Source organism: Hordeum vulgare, chromosome 2H (genome assembly GCF_904849725.1).
Source record: "Hordeum vulgare subsp. vulgare chromosome 2H, MorexV3_pseudomolecules_assembly, whole genome shotgun sequence".
In the NCBI taxonomy this organism is placed as follows: domain Eukaryota; kingdom Viridiplantae; phylum Streptophyta; class Magnoliopsida; order Poales; family Poaceae; genus Hordeum; species Hordeum vulgare.
This window is the reverse complement of record NC_058519.1, coordinates 219,441,727-219,458,998: the sequence shown is the minus strand read 5'-3', so window position 1 is coordinate 219,458,998 and position 17,272 is coordinate 219,441,727. Positions and strand designations below refer to the sequence as shown.

The following is a 17,272-nucleotide window of genomic DNA, read 5'->3' as shown; positions in this document are numbered from 1 at the left end:
AGGGAGAAAGGGGGGTTCCATGATGCTTACCGGTTTCAGAGATGATGATGAGGAAGGGGGCATGGCTGGGTCGAGGAGGAGCAGACAGTGGCCAAGATAAAGGAAAGAAGTAGCTCCTGCTGCCGGAGAGTGCTCCTGTCGCGTTCACCGCCTCCGCCGCATGCGCAGATCTTAGTCATTGTTGTCGTTGGTGCTAAGAACAAAGGAAGTGCTTCTCTGAAGAGCTAATAGTGACCAAGTAAATGGGGGCGCCGAGGCTAGATTTTTGACATCCCGCCTCGGCCAATTCCCATCTCCCGTCATCTCTGCTTGATTTCACCTTGTACCGTCACGAACGTGTTGCCTCCCTTTTGCACCTGATTTGCAGAAAATTGTTGATTGGAGAGTTATCAGTGAGCCAGGCTCTGACTTGCTTTAAGATTCGTGCTGATGCGAGTAAGACCTTTCAGTTTGTAACTCAGTCTGGTTGAAGGTAACACGCCATTTGTATGTGGGTGAAACAGGCTACGTATTCACTAGGAAGGAAGGAATGTCTGTGCCAGCCATCTTTGGGGTAAAGCATGCATGCATGCCAATGATTCTGCCCTACAAAGCGCGGACATACAACACGCTAACGCATCTTTTGCAGAAGCCGCAGCCATCATATTCATCCGCACCAGAGAGAGAAAAAGAAAAGATCCATTGAACTCATCGATCCACGAACCAAACGCACAACGACCATTCGTCCATCATTTTGCTTTCCAGGAAAAAAGGATCCCACATTGTGCTTGGGGATGCACCAAGGAGAACACTCCCAAATCTCAAACACAACAGACGTACACAGAAGAACTGAAACACAGGCAAAGAATAGGAATGTGCAATACATTCTCTCTTTTTTTTTAAATCAGAAGGATCTTTAAGCAAGAGCAGCATGTGCAATTTGGCGCCACCCAGTGTGTACAAGTACAACAATATTGCTGAAGAAGAAGGGTCAATCAACAAAAGGTAAAACATAAGAGGTTCCACACTAGCTGCTTCCGTTCTTCGTCGCCAACCTAAACCCTAACCCGGGGCTCCTCCCAGATGCTTGGTAATTACAGGTTCTGGGTCATGGTATATTAGCTCCCCACTAAATAGAGACCAGATGATCAATTCAAACCGCTAGTTGGTTTAGTTAGGTCTCTTTGCTCTTGCCCTTTTTACTGGTCTTGGATAGCTTCTTGTCTTGGGACTTGGTGGCACCCAGGTTTACCCAGGTGTAGTCGCTGGGGATGGTGAAGGGGTCGGTGTTGTCCGCGACCTGCGACAGGTTCACTGGCTTTGCTCTCGAGTTCTTGGATGTCCACCTCAGATACGAGCTCTTGTGGGTGTCTGGCTTAGGCATGATGGACCCCGGACCAGGGCTCGCCAGCAGGCTGGGGCTCGACATCGGCGTGAAGAACTCCTCTGGCTCTACCAGGGGAACAAACTTGTTGAAGGTGATGACTACCCTCACAGTCGGAACAACAGGGATCGCAACCTGCATCAACAACAAAGTTATGAACTAGCTGAGTCCACAGATAGCAACAAATCACAAGCCAGCATGAACGACCAAATCCAAACTGAGTTACACCATCTCTAGTCCATAGCTGCATCCAACTAATTCCTATGACTAATGCCTATAGGCAGCGCATTGTGTGTTCCCAAGTTCCAACAATAAATTCTTGAGAATCAGTATTATGATGTAGTCTTCAGAACACGATAATAATTAAGAAAAAGGATATTTTAGAAAGTGGTAGTGCAATGGATACTGCTCCCTTTACTACTCAACTCCCCATTCATCCAACCTGGAAATTGCCTGCTCCAGGGCAATGCACCATGCAGATAAGCATCTGAACTTATAAATTGTTTTCCTACAAACCGCCCCGCATAAACACAAGTCGAGCTTTCACTGCATATGCTGCCCCTGGTTGCTGTTCTTGGTGATACAAACAGCTAGATAGTCCCAATAGCACATGATTCATTACTTATCTTGCTTGATTCAGGGGGTGTTTGGTTACAGGGACTTATTAGGGACTTAGAACTTATAAGTCCCTTTAAGTCCCATCTAAACCAAACAGGAGGGACTTATGAGGACTTAAAGTGGGCATTTCGGACTTATGAGTCTTACAGGGACTTATAGTTGTAATATGGTCTTTTAGTCCATATTAAGTCCTAGGAACCAAACAGGTAGGAACTTTTTAGGGACTCGGGACTTATAAGTCGAGACTAAAAAAAGTCCTAGGACTTATGAACCAAACAAGGCCTCAGATAACTTCTGGGTGTTGACATTGCTTGATTCACCATGTTTAAGTGCTACATAGGGCTTATAAATTCTTGTCAAATTTGCACAAGCAATGAAACTGAGGAAGTTATTTGCGAAGAAACAGTACCATAACTTGGGTTGCCGCTAGAGCAGGAAAGTAGACTGAACGTTACCTTGACCGGGAATGTCCCAGTCGGGAACTTGGTGGTGAGCAGCTCACGGAGGCGGCGGACGGCGCGCACACGGGTAGCCAAGATGTCCAGCAGAGGCAAGAACTCGTCGACGCTCAGCGGGAAGTCCTCAGTGAGCCACACGGTTGGCCGCAGTGTCTTCACCGTCTCCTCCTCCTTCCACTTGGCTCCCCCGGTCGTGGCGTTCCGGCTGAAGACGCCGTCCTCGCCGCGGCCCACGGATGCACAGGTTGGCAGCCGTCGCGGCACGTCCACGCTGTTCCTCCTCCTCTGCGGCGTCCCCATATGGGAGGGTGGCCCTGCCACGCTGCGCCGGCCAGGCACGTAGCAGCTGCGCCGTGGCGGGGGCGGGGGGATGTCGGCGACTAAGAAATCGCCGTCCTCGTCATCATCCCGGATCTCCAGCGGCAAGAACTCCTCGTCGTCATCTCCGGCAAACTCGAAGGTCAAGTCCTTGCGGCCCGTGCTGGCTGCCTTGAGCGTGCGGAAGGAGAAGACGACGTTGTGGACGTCGAACACCCTCGCCTTCCACTCCCCAACGCTCTCCGTCTTCTCCTTGCGCAGCCAAGTGGTTCTCTGAACGAGCCTCGCGGAGGTGATGTTGAGCCCCGGCCTGTAGGCGGCCGCGTCGGAGGTGGCTGCATCCTCGTCACCGGCGGCCGCGGCCGCGGCGAACGCGTCATGCACCTCGCGCTTGCCGCGGTGGAGCACAAGGAGCGATCCCGGGGGAAGGCGTCGGCCGCCGGCCTCAGTCTCCTCACCGAAAAAGAGGAAAGAGTGGTCGGCGCGCCGAATGCGGAGGCCGTCGAAGCCGGCGAGGGTGGTGTCCGCGCGCAGGTTGGCGCCGCGCTTCCATATCCGGTAGGTGTCCGACGGCGCGGCGCGCGAGAGGAGCGGCACGACGGAGCTCTCGAAGTGGAAATCCACCTCGAGATAGAAGTCCTGGACCCGGCTCAGCGCGGCGGAGAGCGCGGGCGCCCGGCGGCGGAGCTTGGCCCAGGCCGCCAGGCGGTGAGCGCGGAGGAGGAAGGCCGCGATGTCCTTGCATCCAAGGCAGAGCGCCTCCTGGAGCGGCGTCCACCCGGCGTGGTTCTGGAGCGTGGGGTCGGCGCCGGCGGCGGCGAGCGCGGAGGCGAGGGAGGGGAGCCGGAGCCGCACGGCGAGGTGGAGCGCGGTGTCCCCACCTGGGACGTCGCGGCGGTCGAGCGCCGCGGAGACAGAGGCCGAGAGGCGGGCCTCGCGCGCGGCGTCGGCGGCGGAGAGGATGCGCGAGGGGTGGGCGAGGGGCGGGAGGCCGGCGAGGATGGCGGAGATGCCGGCGGCGTCCCGCAGCGCGACGCAGTGGTGCGCCGGGCTGTGCGCGTAGTCGCAGGGTCGGATCGGCGCGGACGACGTGCGCTTGGGTCGCGGCGCGGGGGACGGGTCCTGAACTGACATTGCCCGCTCCTGGTCGGGGATAGGAGCTCTCCTCTTGGGATTCTTGTTGGGCTCTCTTCCTCGGCTGTGGGGAGGGATGCGTGCGCGCGTGGGGATCGAGTGGAGTGGGGAGCGGTGGAGGTTGGAACCGTTGGGTGGTGAACCAGCCGGGGAAGAAACAAGATAGACGAGAGAGTGGTGTCAAGGATGGGCTAAAGATGGACCGGGCCTAGCCGGGCTCATTCATGTCCTATTTACTAATGATGCAAGATAAGTACTTCCCCTGTTTCAAAATAAATATTTTAATTTTAGTGCAACTTTCTATTGAACTAATATAAAATTGATACATTTATTTTAAAACGGATGGAGTACTTGCTACTGTACGGTCAATCATTGTACTCACTCAAAGTAAACATTTTTCGCGACAATTCATGTTGCGGGTACATAGCAAAATTTTCAAGTAAACACGGGTAATTTTCACAGCAAAATCCTATGATGTCAACATTGCCAAGTCTGGTGTAAAAAATTGTCACAAGAACGTTCGTAGATACCATCCTTCCTAATGAACATTTGTTGCCTATTTGGGATTCTTAAGATAAGTCCCCATGAAAAAAAATATAAGGCTGTTAGGTGCATGGGACGTGAAGATCTCTATCCGGTGTGAGTTGTAAGCGAAAAACATTGTTACTGCTGAAAATATGAGCGATTTATTATGTGATTTTGCTAGCAGAAATAGTAGATAAATCATGAATACCATAACAATTATAAGACAAGAGATGCGACCATATAGAGAGTATGCGAGTAGCATGTGAACTGATAAGTATGAACAGAACATATCTAGAAAAGAAACTAGAACAAGAAGTTGCGGCAGGAACTAAAACAAGAAGAACACGAATACATAGTGAGTTGCATCACTAGCAGAAGTGTGATTGGCATTGACGTCGTCACCGACCATGTTGTCGAAGAGGTTGTTGACGTCGGGGAAGAAGTCGTCGTCTAGGAAGTGGTCGTCGGCGTCCGTGACGTCCGTGATGAAGAAGCCAGTAGTCGCTCAGAGCGCTCCCCAAAAACCTTATCACCCTTCTCTTGTACTGAACTCAAAGCGACGGGCTTTCGGTGGCCTAATGTCCCGATCTGAGACGAAACGAACATGCATCCGTCGAAGAGGTGCATGCGAGGCGAGCGGCACAGGAGGAGGAGCGTGTGTGTGTGTGTGTCTCTTGTTCTCATGCTCATACATGTGTGGAAATATCCTCCCTTATATGAAGGTCCAACTCCTACCAAACTAGCAATGCGGGACTAAACTTTAGTTCCACCTCTTGCCTTGCACGAATGGGCTAAGTGGGTCTCTAGGATTTATTAGGAATTCCAAAATTGGTCATTGGGCTGGCCCAAAACGGTTGAATTCCAACAATCCCCCACCGGCTCACAGGCACACAAAATTTGCCTTTAGTTCGAAAATACTATGTATATACCGGTACTGCAGTGGAGAGTGTTAAGTTGAACTTCCACCTAGTACTCTATGCTACTCTAGTAAGCAACTTGAACAGTGGACTATGCCTTGAACTACAAGTTTTCTGTGAATCTAGCTTCACATAGAGCCTTGACCGATACTAGGCTATCGTGGGACTTCCCCGTGGGTGGAGCTTATGCGTCATACTCCGAGGCCTTTCATGAGTTTACTAGAGAGCACCCTACTCTCATAGATTGCGGTGTTAACAATCACACTCATGTGGGTGTGGTCTTCAAAAGATGTCCTGCAGGACAACATCTCTGCTTCAATAAGCCACTTAGAACATATTAAGATATATATCAACCCGCCATGCAGATTAAGAAAGTATTGCATCTTCATGGAGTAGTATTATCAATGGTAAGGATAATTTCCTCTTAGTTGACCAACAACTTATCTTCCACATCTAATTCATGGGATCTCCGATCACATGGAATAGGTTGCCACTGTGAACAACTCACATTGTGGGTCTCATACCCGTCTCCTTTGATGCATTATCTATCACATTGCATGATAGACCCTTAGGAAAAGGATCTGCCAGATTTTTAGATGTTTAGATATAACCCAATGCAATAATTTCGGAGTTCATCATTTTCTTGACAGATTTTAACCTTGTCTAAACATGTCTTGATGACTTCATGTTATCCTTTGAACTACTCATTCTGGCGATCACAGTTTGATTGTCGCAGTTCATAAGAACACATGGTAGAGGTTTCTCAACAACCGGTAAGTCATTCAAGAGCCAACGAAGCCAATCTGCTTTAACCGTAGTTGTATCTAGTGTTGTGAGTTTTGCTTCCATTTTGACCTCGTTAAGATCGTTTGCTTGCAAGACTTCCAAGAAACAGCACCAAGACCATGAGTGAATACATATCCACTCGTGGCCTTTATCACATCAGCATCATAGATCCATTTTGAGTCAATATACCCTTCAAGTACCTTTTGGTACCCAGTGTAGTGAATTCCATAACTCATAGTGCCCTTCAAATAGCGCATAACTCTTTCTAGAGCTTTCCAATGATCATCTCTTGGTTTTGAGACAAACCAACTCAGTTTGCTAACATCAACAGAGATGTCAGGTCTCGTAGCGCTCGCTAAATACATACGCAAACCAATTATCTGAGAGTATTTCAATTGAACTCTAGCGGTTCTTTGATTATTTCGACGCAACACGCTAGCACCATAAGGTGTTGGAGAGGTCTTGTAGTCACTATAACCAAAGTGACTCAAGATCTTTTCCACATAGTGAGATTGAACCAATGTAATCCCACCATCATCACTTTTGAGCAACATGATCTGAAATAAGAAGAACACGAACACATACTGAGTTGCGTCACGAACACATATCGAGTTGCAATAGCAGAAACAGTGGGATTGGCGTTGACGTCATCACCGGCCATGTTATTGAAGAGGTTGTTGATGTCGAGGAAGAAGTCGTTGTACGAGAAGTGGTCGTCAGCGTCAGTAGTGTCTGTAATGAAGAAGCCAGTTGTTGCGCAGAGCGCTCCCCAAAAACCTTATCACCCTTCTCCCGTACAGAAACAAAGCGGCGGGGTTTCGGAGGCCTACTATCCCGACCTACGGCGCATGCCGGAAGACGGGGTGGGGAAGAACTTAGCAGCAGCTAAGGGTTTGGAACTTGACGGCGAGAGGAAGATGATGATCTAATGTGTCTCTCTGGAGAGGAGGGACCTCTCTTTTATAGGCAGAGGAGAAGGAGGCGAACAAACAAGAACGGGAGGCGAAGCAAAAGAGGGAGACGAAACGAATAGGCACGCGTTGAAGATGTGCAACGTTCGTATTCAATTTCCACTATAGCAAAACATTTCAGCTCTCGAAGAGGTGCCGACAAGAGGCGCGTCATGATGATGCCAGGCGGGTGGCGGTGGAGGAGGAGCACGCGTGTATGTCTCTCTTGTTCTCATGCTCATACATGTGCAGAAACATCTATTGGAAATATGCCCTAGAGGCAATGATAAAATATTTATTATTATATTTCCTGTTTCAAGATAATCGTTTATTATCCATGCTATAATTGTATTGAATGAAAACATAGATACATGTGTGGATACATAGACAAAACAATGTCCCTAGCAAGCCTCTAGTTGGCTAGCCAGTTGATCAAGGATAGTCAAGGTTTTCTGACTATATGCAAGTGTTGTCACTTGATAACTCGATTACATCATTAAGACAATCATGTGAGGAGCTCCCTAAGTATCTACAACTCTCTCAATAACCCTGCTCTCTATCCCACATTTCATCTCAATTTCTGTTGTTTTTTGCATTGATACAATCGCAGTCCATATTTGTCTGCTCATAATCAGATAATCACTTACTTTTAGTTAATATGAACACTTGTAGAGTGTCATACACACCGGTAATGTTGGTACAGTACTAGCACAGTCCATTGGTCAAATATTTAGTACTTAGTTGACTGTTTTTTTCATAAGCGAGCAACATATAAGACAATCATGTGATGGACTAGACCCAAACTATGAACTTAACATGTGATCGTGTCATTTTATTGCTATTGTTTTCTACGTGTCAAGTATTTATTCCTATGACCATGAGATCATATAACTCACTACGACCGGAGGAATACCTTGTGTGTATCAAACATCGCAACATAACTGGGTGACTATAAAGGTGCTCTATAGGTATCTCCAAAGGTGTCCGTTGAGTTAGTATGGATCAAGACTCGGATTTGTCACTCCGTGTGACGAAGAGGTATCTTGGGGCCCACTTGGTAATACAACATCACACACAAGCCTTGCAAGCAATGTGACTAAGTGTAAGTCACGGGCTCTTGTATTATGGAACGAGTAAAGAGACTTTCCAGTAACGAGATTGAAATAGGTATGCGGATACCGATGATCAAATCTCGGGCAAGTAACATACCGAAGGACAAAGGGAATGACATACGGGATTATATGAATCCTTGACACTAAGGTTCAACCGATAATATCTTCGGAGAATATGTAGGATCCAATATGGGCATCCAGGTCCCGCTATTGGATATTGACCGAGGAGTGTCTCGGGTCATGTCTACATAGTTCTCGAACCCGCAGGGTGTGCACACTTAACGTTCAATGATGTTTTAGTATAGTTGAGTTATATGTGTGGTTACCGAATGTTGTTCGGAGTCCCGGATGAGATCACGGACATCACGAGGGTGTCCGGAATGGTCCAGAAATGAAGATTCATATATAAGATGGTTTCATTTGGTCACCGGAAAGTTTCGGGCATTTCCGGCAGTGTACCGGGAGTGACGAATGGGTTCCGGGTGTCCACAGGGAGGGGACCACCCACCCGGGAGTGAGCCCAGTAACCCCAGGGTGGCGCACCAGCCCTTAGTGGGCTTGTGGAGCCATCCCAAGAGGGCTATGGCGCCACAAGTGAAAAAACCAAAGGAAAGGAAAAAAAGGAAAGAGGGAGGTGGGAAGGAAGAGGAGGACTCCTCCTTCCCCAAACCGAATTGGAGAAGGAGTCCTACTCTCCCTTCGGCCGGCGCACCCTTTGGGCTATTGTGCCCCAAGGCTAGCCCCTACCCTCCTCCTATATATATTGGTGGTTTAAGGGTTTTTGAGACACAACTTTGCCACGTGCAACTCAAACCTATTCCACATAGTTTTGCCTCTAGATCGGATTTCTGCGGAGCTCGGGCGGAGCCCTGCAGGAGTAGTTCATCACCACCACCAGAGCGCCGTCACACTGCCGGAGAACTCATCTACTTCTCTGTCTCTCTTGCTGGATCAAGAAGGCCGAGATAGTCATCGAGCTGTACGTGTGCTGAACGCGGAGGTGTCGTCCGTTCGGCGCTAGAACGGAACGGATCGTGGGATGGATCATGGGACGACGGTGATTTGAATCACGAAGTTGTACCACTACATCAACCGCGTTTCTTAACGATTCCCGCTTAGCGATCTACAAGGGTGCATAGATCTAATCTCCTCTCGTAGATGGACATCACCATGATAGGTCTTCGCGTGCGTAGGAAAAATTGTGTTTCCCATGCAACGTTCCCCAACAGTGGCATCATGAGCTAGGTTCATGCGTAGATGTTATCTCGAGTAGAACACAAAAGGTTTTGTGGACGTTGATGTTCGATTTGCTTCCCTCCTTAGTATTTTCTCGATTCGGCGGTATTGTTGGATTGAAGCAGCCCGGACCAACATTACTCGTACGCTTACGAGAGACTGGGTTCATCGACTGACATGCAACTCGTTGCATAAAGATGACTGGCGGGTGTCGGTTTCTTCAAGTTTAGTTGAATTGGTTTTGACCGAGGCGGCCCTTGGAGAGAGGTTAAATAGCAATTTGCACATCTCCATTGTGGTTTTTGCGTAAGTAAGATGCGATCATACTAGATACCCATAGCAGCCACGTAAAACATGCAACAACAAATTAGAGGACGTATAACTTGTTTTTGAAGGGTATGCTTGTGATATGATATGGCAAATGACGTGATGTGATATATTGGATGTATGAGATGATCATGTTATAATAGTTAATATCGACTTGCACGTCAAAACAACGTTCCTTCATGGTTTTTCACAAGTTCAAGGGATTGACTACGATGAGACATTCTCACCCGTAGCGATGCTTAAGTCCGTCCGAATCATGTTAGCAATAGCTGCATTTTTTGATTATGAAATCTGGCAGATGGATGTCAAAACGGCGTTCCTTAACGGTTTCCTTAAGGCAGAGTTGTATATGATGCAACCCAAAGGTTTTGTCGATCCTAAAAATGCTAACAAAGGGTGCAAGCTCCAGCGATCCATTTATGGACTGGTGCAAGCATCTCGGAGTTGGAATAAACGCTTTGATGAGGTGATCAAAGCATTTGGGTTTATACAAGTGGTTGGAGAATCTTGTATCTACAAGAAAGTGAGTGGGAGATCTGTGGCGTTTCTAATATTATATGTGGATGACATATTGCTGATTGGAAACAATGTGGAGTTTTTGGAGAGCATAAAGGATTACTTGAATAAAAGTTTCTCTATGAAGGACCTAGGAGAAGCTGCTTACATTCTAGGCATTAAGATCTATAGGGATAGATCGAAACGCCTGATAGGACTTTCACAAAGCACATACCTTGATAAAGTTTTGAAGAGGTTCAAAATGGAACAGTCCAAGAAGGGGTTCTTGCCAGTTTTACAAGGTACGAGATTGAGTAAGACTCAGTGCCCAGCAACTGATAAAGATAGAGAGCATATGAGCACCGTCCCCTATGCTTCAGCCATAGGTTCTATCATGTATGCGATGTTGTGCACAAGACCGGACATTAGCCTGGCCATAAGTATGGCAGGCAGGTTCCAAAGTAATCCAGGAGTGGATCACTGGACGGCGGTCAAGAATATCCCGAAGTACCTGAAAAGGACTAAGGAGATGTTTCTCGTGTATGGAGGTGATGAAGAGCTCGCCGTAAAGGGTTACGTCGATGCAAGCTTTGACACAGATCCGGACGACTCTAAGTCACAGACCGGATACATATTTATTCTTAATGGGGTGCGGTAAGCTGGTGCAGTTCCAAGCAAAGCGTCGTAGTTGATTCTACATGTGAAGCGGAGTATATGGCTGCCTCGGAGGCAGCTAAGGAGGGTGTCTCGATGAAGCAGTTCATGACGGATCTTGGAGTGGTGCCGAGCGCGCTGAATCCAATAACCCTGTTTTGTGACAACACGGGTGCCATTGCCTTAGCAAAGGAACCACAGTTTCACAAGAAGACCAGACACATCAAACGACGCTTCAACCTCATCCAAGACTACGTCGAGGAGGAGGACGTGAATATATGCAAAGTGCACACGGATCTAAATGTGGCAGACCCGCTGACTAAACCTCTTCCACGGGCAAAGCATGATCAACACCAGAACTGTATGGGTGTTAGATTTATTACAATGTAATTCGCATGGTGATGTGAGGACTAGATTATTGACTCTAGTGCAAGTGGGAGACTATTGGAATTATGCCCTAGAGGCAATGATAAATAAGTTATTATTATAATTCCTGTATCAAGATAATCGTTTATTTAACCATGCTATAATTATATTGAATGAATACTTAGATACATGTGTGGATACATAGACAAAACGCTGTCCCTAGCAAGCATCTAGTTGGCTAGCCAGTTGATCAAGGATAGTCAGGGTCTTCTGACTATGTACAAGGTGTTGTTGCTTGATAACTGGATCACATCATTGGGTGAATCATGTGATGGACTAGACCCAAACTAATAGACGTAGCATGTTGATCGTGTCATTTTGTTGCTACTGTTTTCTGCATGTCAAGTATTTATTCCTATGACCATGAGATCATATAACTCACTAACACCGGAGGAATGCTTTGTGTGTATCAAATGTCACAACGTAACTGGGTGACTATAAAGTGCTGGGTAATGTAGCATAAATTCAAAAAAATTCCTACGCATATTCAGATCTTCCTATGGAGAGACCAGCTACGAGAGAGGGGTGAGAGCATCTTCATACCTTTAAAGATTGCTAAGCGGAAGCGTTGCTAGAACGCGGTTGATGGAGTCGTACTCGCGGCGATTCAGATTGCGGTGTGATTCCGGTCTAGTGCCGAACCACGGCACCTCCGCGTTCAACACACGTGCAACCCGGTGACGTCTCCAGCACCTTGATCCAGCAAGGAGGAGGGAGAGGTTGGGGAAGATCTCCGGCAGCACGACGGCGTGGTGTCGATGGAGAGACGAGGTCTCCCGGTAGGGCTTCGCCAAGCACCGACAGAGAGGAGGAGAAAGAAGAACAGGGCTGCGCCGAGGGAGAGGAAGATTTGTGTCCCCAACAGCCCAAAAGTGCCCACTATATATAGGGGGAGGGAGGGGCTGTGCCCCCTTGAGGGTTTTCCTCTCCTGGGGGGGAGGGCGACAACCCTAGATGGGGAGGTGCGGCGGCCAAGGGGGGGAGGAGGGGTGGCGCACCCCTCTCGTGAGCCTTAGGCCCACCTGCGCTAGGGTTCCTCCCTCTCCCCTCTTCATGCGCCATGGGCTGAGTGGGGGGGCGCACCAGCCCACCTAGGGGCTGGTTCCCTCCCGCACTTGGCCCATCTAGCCTCCCGGGGTCGTTGCACCCTTCCGGTGGTCCCGGTACGTTATCGGTGATGCCCGAAACACTTCCGGTGTCCGAAACCATCCGTCCTATATATCAATCTTTACCTCCGGACTATTCCGGAGCTCCTCGTGACGTCTGGGATCTCATCCGGGACTCCGAACAACTTTCGATAACCTCGTATAACAATTCCCTATAACCCTAGCGTCATCGAACCTTAAGTGTGTAGACCCTACGGGTTCGGGAGACAGGCAGACATGACCGAGACACCTCTCCGGACAATAACCATCAGCGGGGTCTGGATACCCATGGTGGCTCCCACTTGCTCCATGGTGATCTCACCGGATGAACCACGATGTCAAGGATTCAATCAATCCCGTATACAATTCCCTTTGTGTGTCGGTATAGAACTTGCCTGAGATTCGATCGTCGGTATACCTATACCTTGTTCAATCTCGTTACCGGTAAGTCTCTTTACTCGTTCCGTAGCACTTCATCGTGTGACTAACTCCTTTAGTCACATTCAGCTCATGATGATGTTCTACCGAGTGGTCCCAGAGATACCTCTCCGTCACACGGAGTGACAAATCCCGATCTCGATTCGTACCAACCCAACAGACACTTTCAGAGGCACCCGTAGTGCACCTTTATAGTCACCCAGTTACGTTGTGACGTTTGATACACCCAAAGCACTCCTACGGTATTCGGGAGTTGCACAATCTCATGGTCGAAGCAAAAGACACTTGACATTAGAAATGCTTTAGCATACGAACAATACGATCTAGTGCTACGCTTAGGATTGGGTCTTGTCCATCACATCATTCTCCCAATGATGTGATCTCGTTATCAATGACATCCAATGCCCATGATCAGGAAACCATGATCATCTATTGATCAAAGAGCTAGCCAACTAGAGGCTTGCTAGGGACACATTGTGATCTATTTATTCACACATGTATTACTGTTTCCTGTTAATACAATTATAGCATGAACAATAGACGATTATCATGAACAAGGAAATATGATAATAACCATTTTATTATTGCCTCTAGGGCATATTTCCAACAGTATCCCACTTGCACTAGAGTCAATAATCTAGTTTCATTGTGATGTCCATAGCATTATGGTGTTGATCATGTTTTGCTCGTGGAAGAGGTTTAGTTAACGGGTCTGCAACATTCAGATCCGTGTGTACTTTACAAATCTCTATTACTCCACTCTGGACATGGTCCTGGATGGAGTCGTAGCGGCGTTTGATGTGCTTCCTCTTTCGGTGAAACCTGGGCTCCTTGGCTATGGCAATGGCCCAGTGTTATCACAGAAGAGTGTCATTGGACCCGACGCGCTTGGAACCATTCCAAGGTCGGTGATGAGCTCCTTCATCCAAATTCCTTCATGAGCCGCTTCTGAAGCAGCTATGTACTCCGCTTCACATGTAAATGCTGCCACGACTTCTTGCTTGCTGCTGCACCAGCCCACTGCCCCACCATTCAAAACATATACATATACGGTCTGTGACTTAGAGTCATCCGGATCTGTGTCGAAGCTAGCGTCGACGTAACCCTTTACGACGAGCTCTTCGTCACCTCCATAAACGAGAAACATTTACTTACTCCTTTTCAGGTACTTAAGGATATTCCTGACCGCTGTCCAGTGTTCCATACCGTGATCACTTTGGTACCTCCCTATCAAACTTATGGCAAGGTTTATATCAGGTCTGGTACACAGCATGGCATACATAAGAGAGCCTACGGCTGAAGCGTAGGGGACATAACTCATCTTCTCTCTATCTACTGCCGTGGTCGGTGACTGAGTCTTACTCAATCTCATACCTTGCAAAACTGGCAAGAACCCTTTCTTTGAGTTTTCCATATTGAACTTCTTCAATATCTTGTCAAGGTAGGTACTTTGCGAAAGACCTATGAGGCGTCTCGATCTATCTCTATAGATCTTGATGCCTAATATGTATGCAGCTTCTCCAAGGTCCTTCATTGAAAAACTCTTGTTCAAATAGGCATTTATGCTCTCCAACATCTCTATATTATTCCCCATCAATAATATGTCATCCACATACAGTATGAGGAAAGCTACAGAGCTCCCACTCACTTTCTTGTACAGACAGGCTTCTCCACAAACCTGTATGAACCCAAACACTTTAATCACCTCATTAAAGCGAATGTTCCAACTCCGAGATGCTTGCACCAGCCCATAGATGGAGCGCTGGAGCTTGCACACTTTGTTAGCACCCTTAGGGTTGACAAAACCTTCTGGTTGCATCATATACAACTCTTCCTTGAGGTTCCCATTAAGGAACGCTGTTTTGACGTCCATTTGCCAAATTTCATAATCATAAAAGGCGACAATTGCTAACATGATTCAGACTGATTTCAGCTTCTCTACGGGAGAGAAAGTCTCTTCATAGTCAATTCCTTGAATTTGTCGAAAACCCTTTGCGACAAGTCGAGCTTTATAAACGGTTACATTACTTTTTGCATCAGTCTTCTTCTTGAAGATCCATTTATTTTCTATGGCTCGCCGGTCATCGGGCAAGTCCACCAAAGTCCATACTTTGTTCCCATACATGGATCCTATCTCGGATTTCATAGCTTCAAGCCATTTGTTGGAATCCGGGCCCGCCATTGCTTCTTCATAGTTCAAGGGTTCACCATTGTCTAACAACATGATTTCCATTACAGGGTTGCTGTACCACTCTCGTGCGGAGCATACCCTTGTGGACCTTCACGGCTCAGTAGTAACTTGATCCGAAGCTTCATGATCATTATCATTAACTTCCTCTTTAGTTCGTGCAGGCGCCACAGGAACAATTTCCCGCGCTGCGCTACTATCCTGTTCGAGAGGGGGTGTAATTACCTCATCAAGTTCTACCTTCCTCCCATTTACTTCTTTCGAGAGAAACTCTTTCTCTAGAAAGGATCCATTCTTGGCATCAAAGGTTTTACCTTCGGATCTAAGATAGAAGGTATACCCAATAGTTTCCTTAGGGTATCCTATGAATACGCATTTCTCCGCTTTGGGTTCGAGATTTTCTGGTTGAAGTTTCTTCACATAAGCATCGCAGCCCCAAACTTTAAGAAACGACAACTTAGGTTTCTTGCCAAACCATAATTCAGACAGTGTAGTCTCAACGGATTTAGACGGTGCCCTATTTAAAGTGAATGCTGCAGTTTCTAATGTGTGTCCCCAAAATGATAGCGGTAAGTCGGTAAGAGACATCATAGATTGTACCATATCTAATAAAGTGTGATTACGATGTTCAGACACTCCGTTGCGTTTCGGTGTGCCAGGCGGCGTCAGTTGTGAAACGATTCCACACTTCCTTAGGTGTGTGCCAAACTCGTGACTCAAATATTCTCCTCCACGATCAGATCGTAGACACTTAATTTTTCTGTTACATTGATTCTCGACCTCACTCTGAAATTCCTTGAACTTTTCAAATGTCTTGGATTTGTGCTTCATCAAGTAGATATACCCATACCTACTCAAATCATCGGTGAGAGTGAGAACATAACGATAGCCACCGCGAGCTTCAACGTTCATTAGACCACACACATCAGTATTTATTATTTCCAATAAGTCAGTTGCTCTATCCATTATTCCTCAGAATGGAGTCTTAGTCATCTTGCCCATGAGGCACGGTTCGCATGTGTCAAATGATTCAAAGTCAAGAGACTCTAATAGTCCATCAGTATGGAGCTTCTTCATGCGCTTAACGCCGATATGACCAAGGCGGTAGTGCCACAAGTATGTGGGACTATCATTATCAACTTTACATATTTTGGTACTCACACTATGAATATGCGTAACATCACGATCGAGATTCATCAAGAATAAACCATTCACCAGCGGAGCATGACCATAAAACATATCACTCATATAAATAGAACAACCATTATTCTCTGACTTAAATGAGTAGCCGTCTCGCATTAAGCAAGACCCTGATACAATATTCATGCTCAAAGCTGGTACTAAATAACAATTATTAAGGTTTGAAACTAATCCCGATGGTAGCTGTAGAGGTAGCGTGCCGACGACGATCACATCGACTTTGGAGCCATTCCCGACGCGCATCGTCACCTCGTCCTTGGCCAGTCTCCGCTTATTCCGCAGTTCCTGCTTTGAGTTGCAAATGTGAGCAACAACACCGGTATAAAATACCCAGGAGCTACTACGAGCGCTGGTAAGGTACACATCAATAACATGTATATCACATATACCTTTAACGTTGCCGGCCTTCTTGTCCGCTAAGTATTTGGGGCAGTTCCGCTTCGAGTGACCCTTTCCCTTGCAATAGAAGCACTGAGTCTCAGGCTTGGGTCCATTCTTTTTCTTCTTACCGGCATCTGGCTTACCGGGCGCGGCAACAGCTTTGCCGACTTTCTTGAAGTTCTTCTTACCCTTGCCCTTCTTGAAACTAGTGGTCTTGTTGACCATCAACACTTGATGCTCTTTCTTGATTTCTACTTCTGCAGACTTGAGCATCGAGTACAACTCGGGAATGGTCTTCTCCATCCCTTGCACTTTGTAGTTCAGCACAAAACCTTTGTAGCTTGGTGGGAGAGACTGGAGGATTTTGTCAATTATAGCATCATCCGGAAGTTCGACTCCAAGTGAAGTCAGACGACCGTGTAACCCAGACATTTTGAGTATGTGCTCACTGACAGAACTGTTCTCCTCCATCTTACAGCTAAAGAACTTGTCGGAGACTTCATATCTCTCGACACGGGCATGAGCTTGAAAAACTAGCTTCAGCTCTTGGAACATCTCATATGCACCGTGTTTCTCAAAACGCCTTTGGAGCCCCATTTCT

At 47.3% G+C, this 17,272-nt stretch overlaps 1 protein-coding gene across 1 annotated transcript; it reads right to left on the bottom strand.

The window, feature by feature from the left end:
* Positions 1 to 937: 937 nt before the first annotated feature.
* LOC123425916 (ankyrin repeat domain-containing protein 13C-like) lies at positions 938 to 4,081 on the bottom strand. The gene is made up of 2 exons (XM_045109679.1): positions 2,437 to 4,081; positions 938 to 1,498 (listed from the first exon to the last, which is right to left on the bottom strand). The coding sequence occupies exons 1-2, from the start codon at positions 3,889 to 3,891 to the stop codon at positions 1,154 to 1,156; spliced, it is 1,800 nt and encodes a 599-aa protein (XP_044965614.1). The 5' UTR covers positions 3,892 to 4,081; the 3' UTR covers positions 938 to 1,153.
* Between the last annotated feature and the right edge of the window lie 13,191 nt (positions 4,082 to 17,272).

What these genes read in the sequence shown, in the direction of transcription:
- LOC123425916 (XM_045109679.1), bottom strand. Translation starts at nt 3,891, where the DNA reads ATGTCAGTTCAGGACCCGTCCCCCGCGCCGCGACCCAAGCGCACGTCG. An exon ending in CTGGGACATTCCCGGTCAAG is followed by an intron (nt 1,499 to 2,436) that starts GTAACGTTCAGT and finishes TTGTTGATGCAG; the next exon opens with GTTGCGATCCCTGTTGTTCC.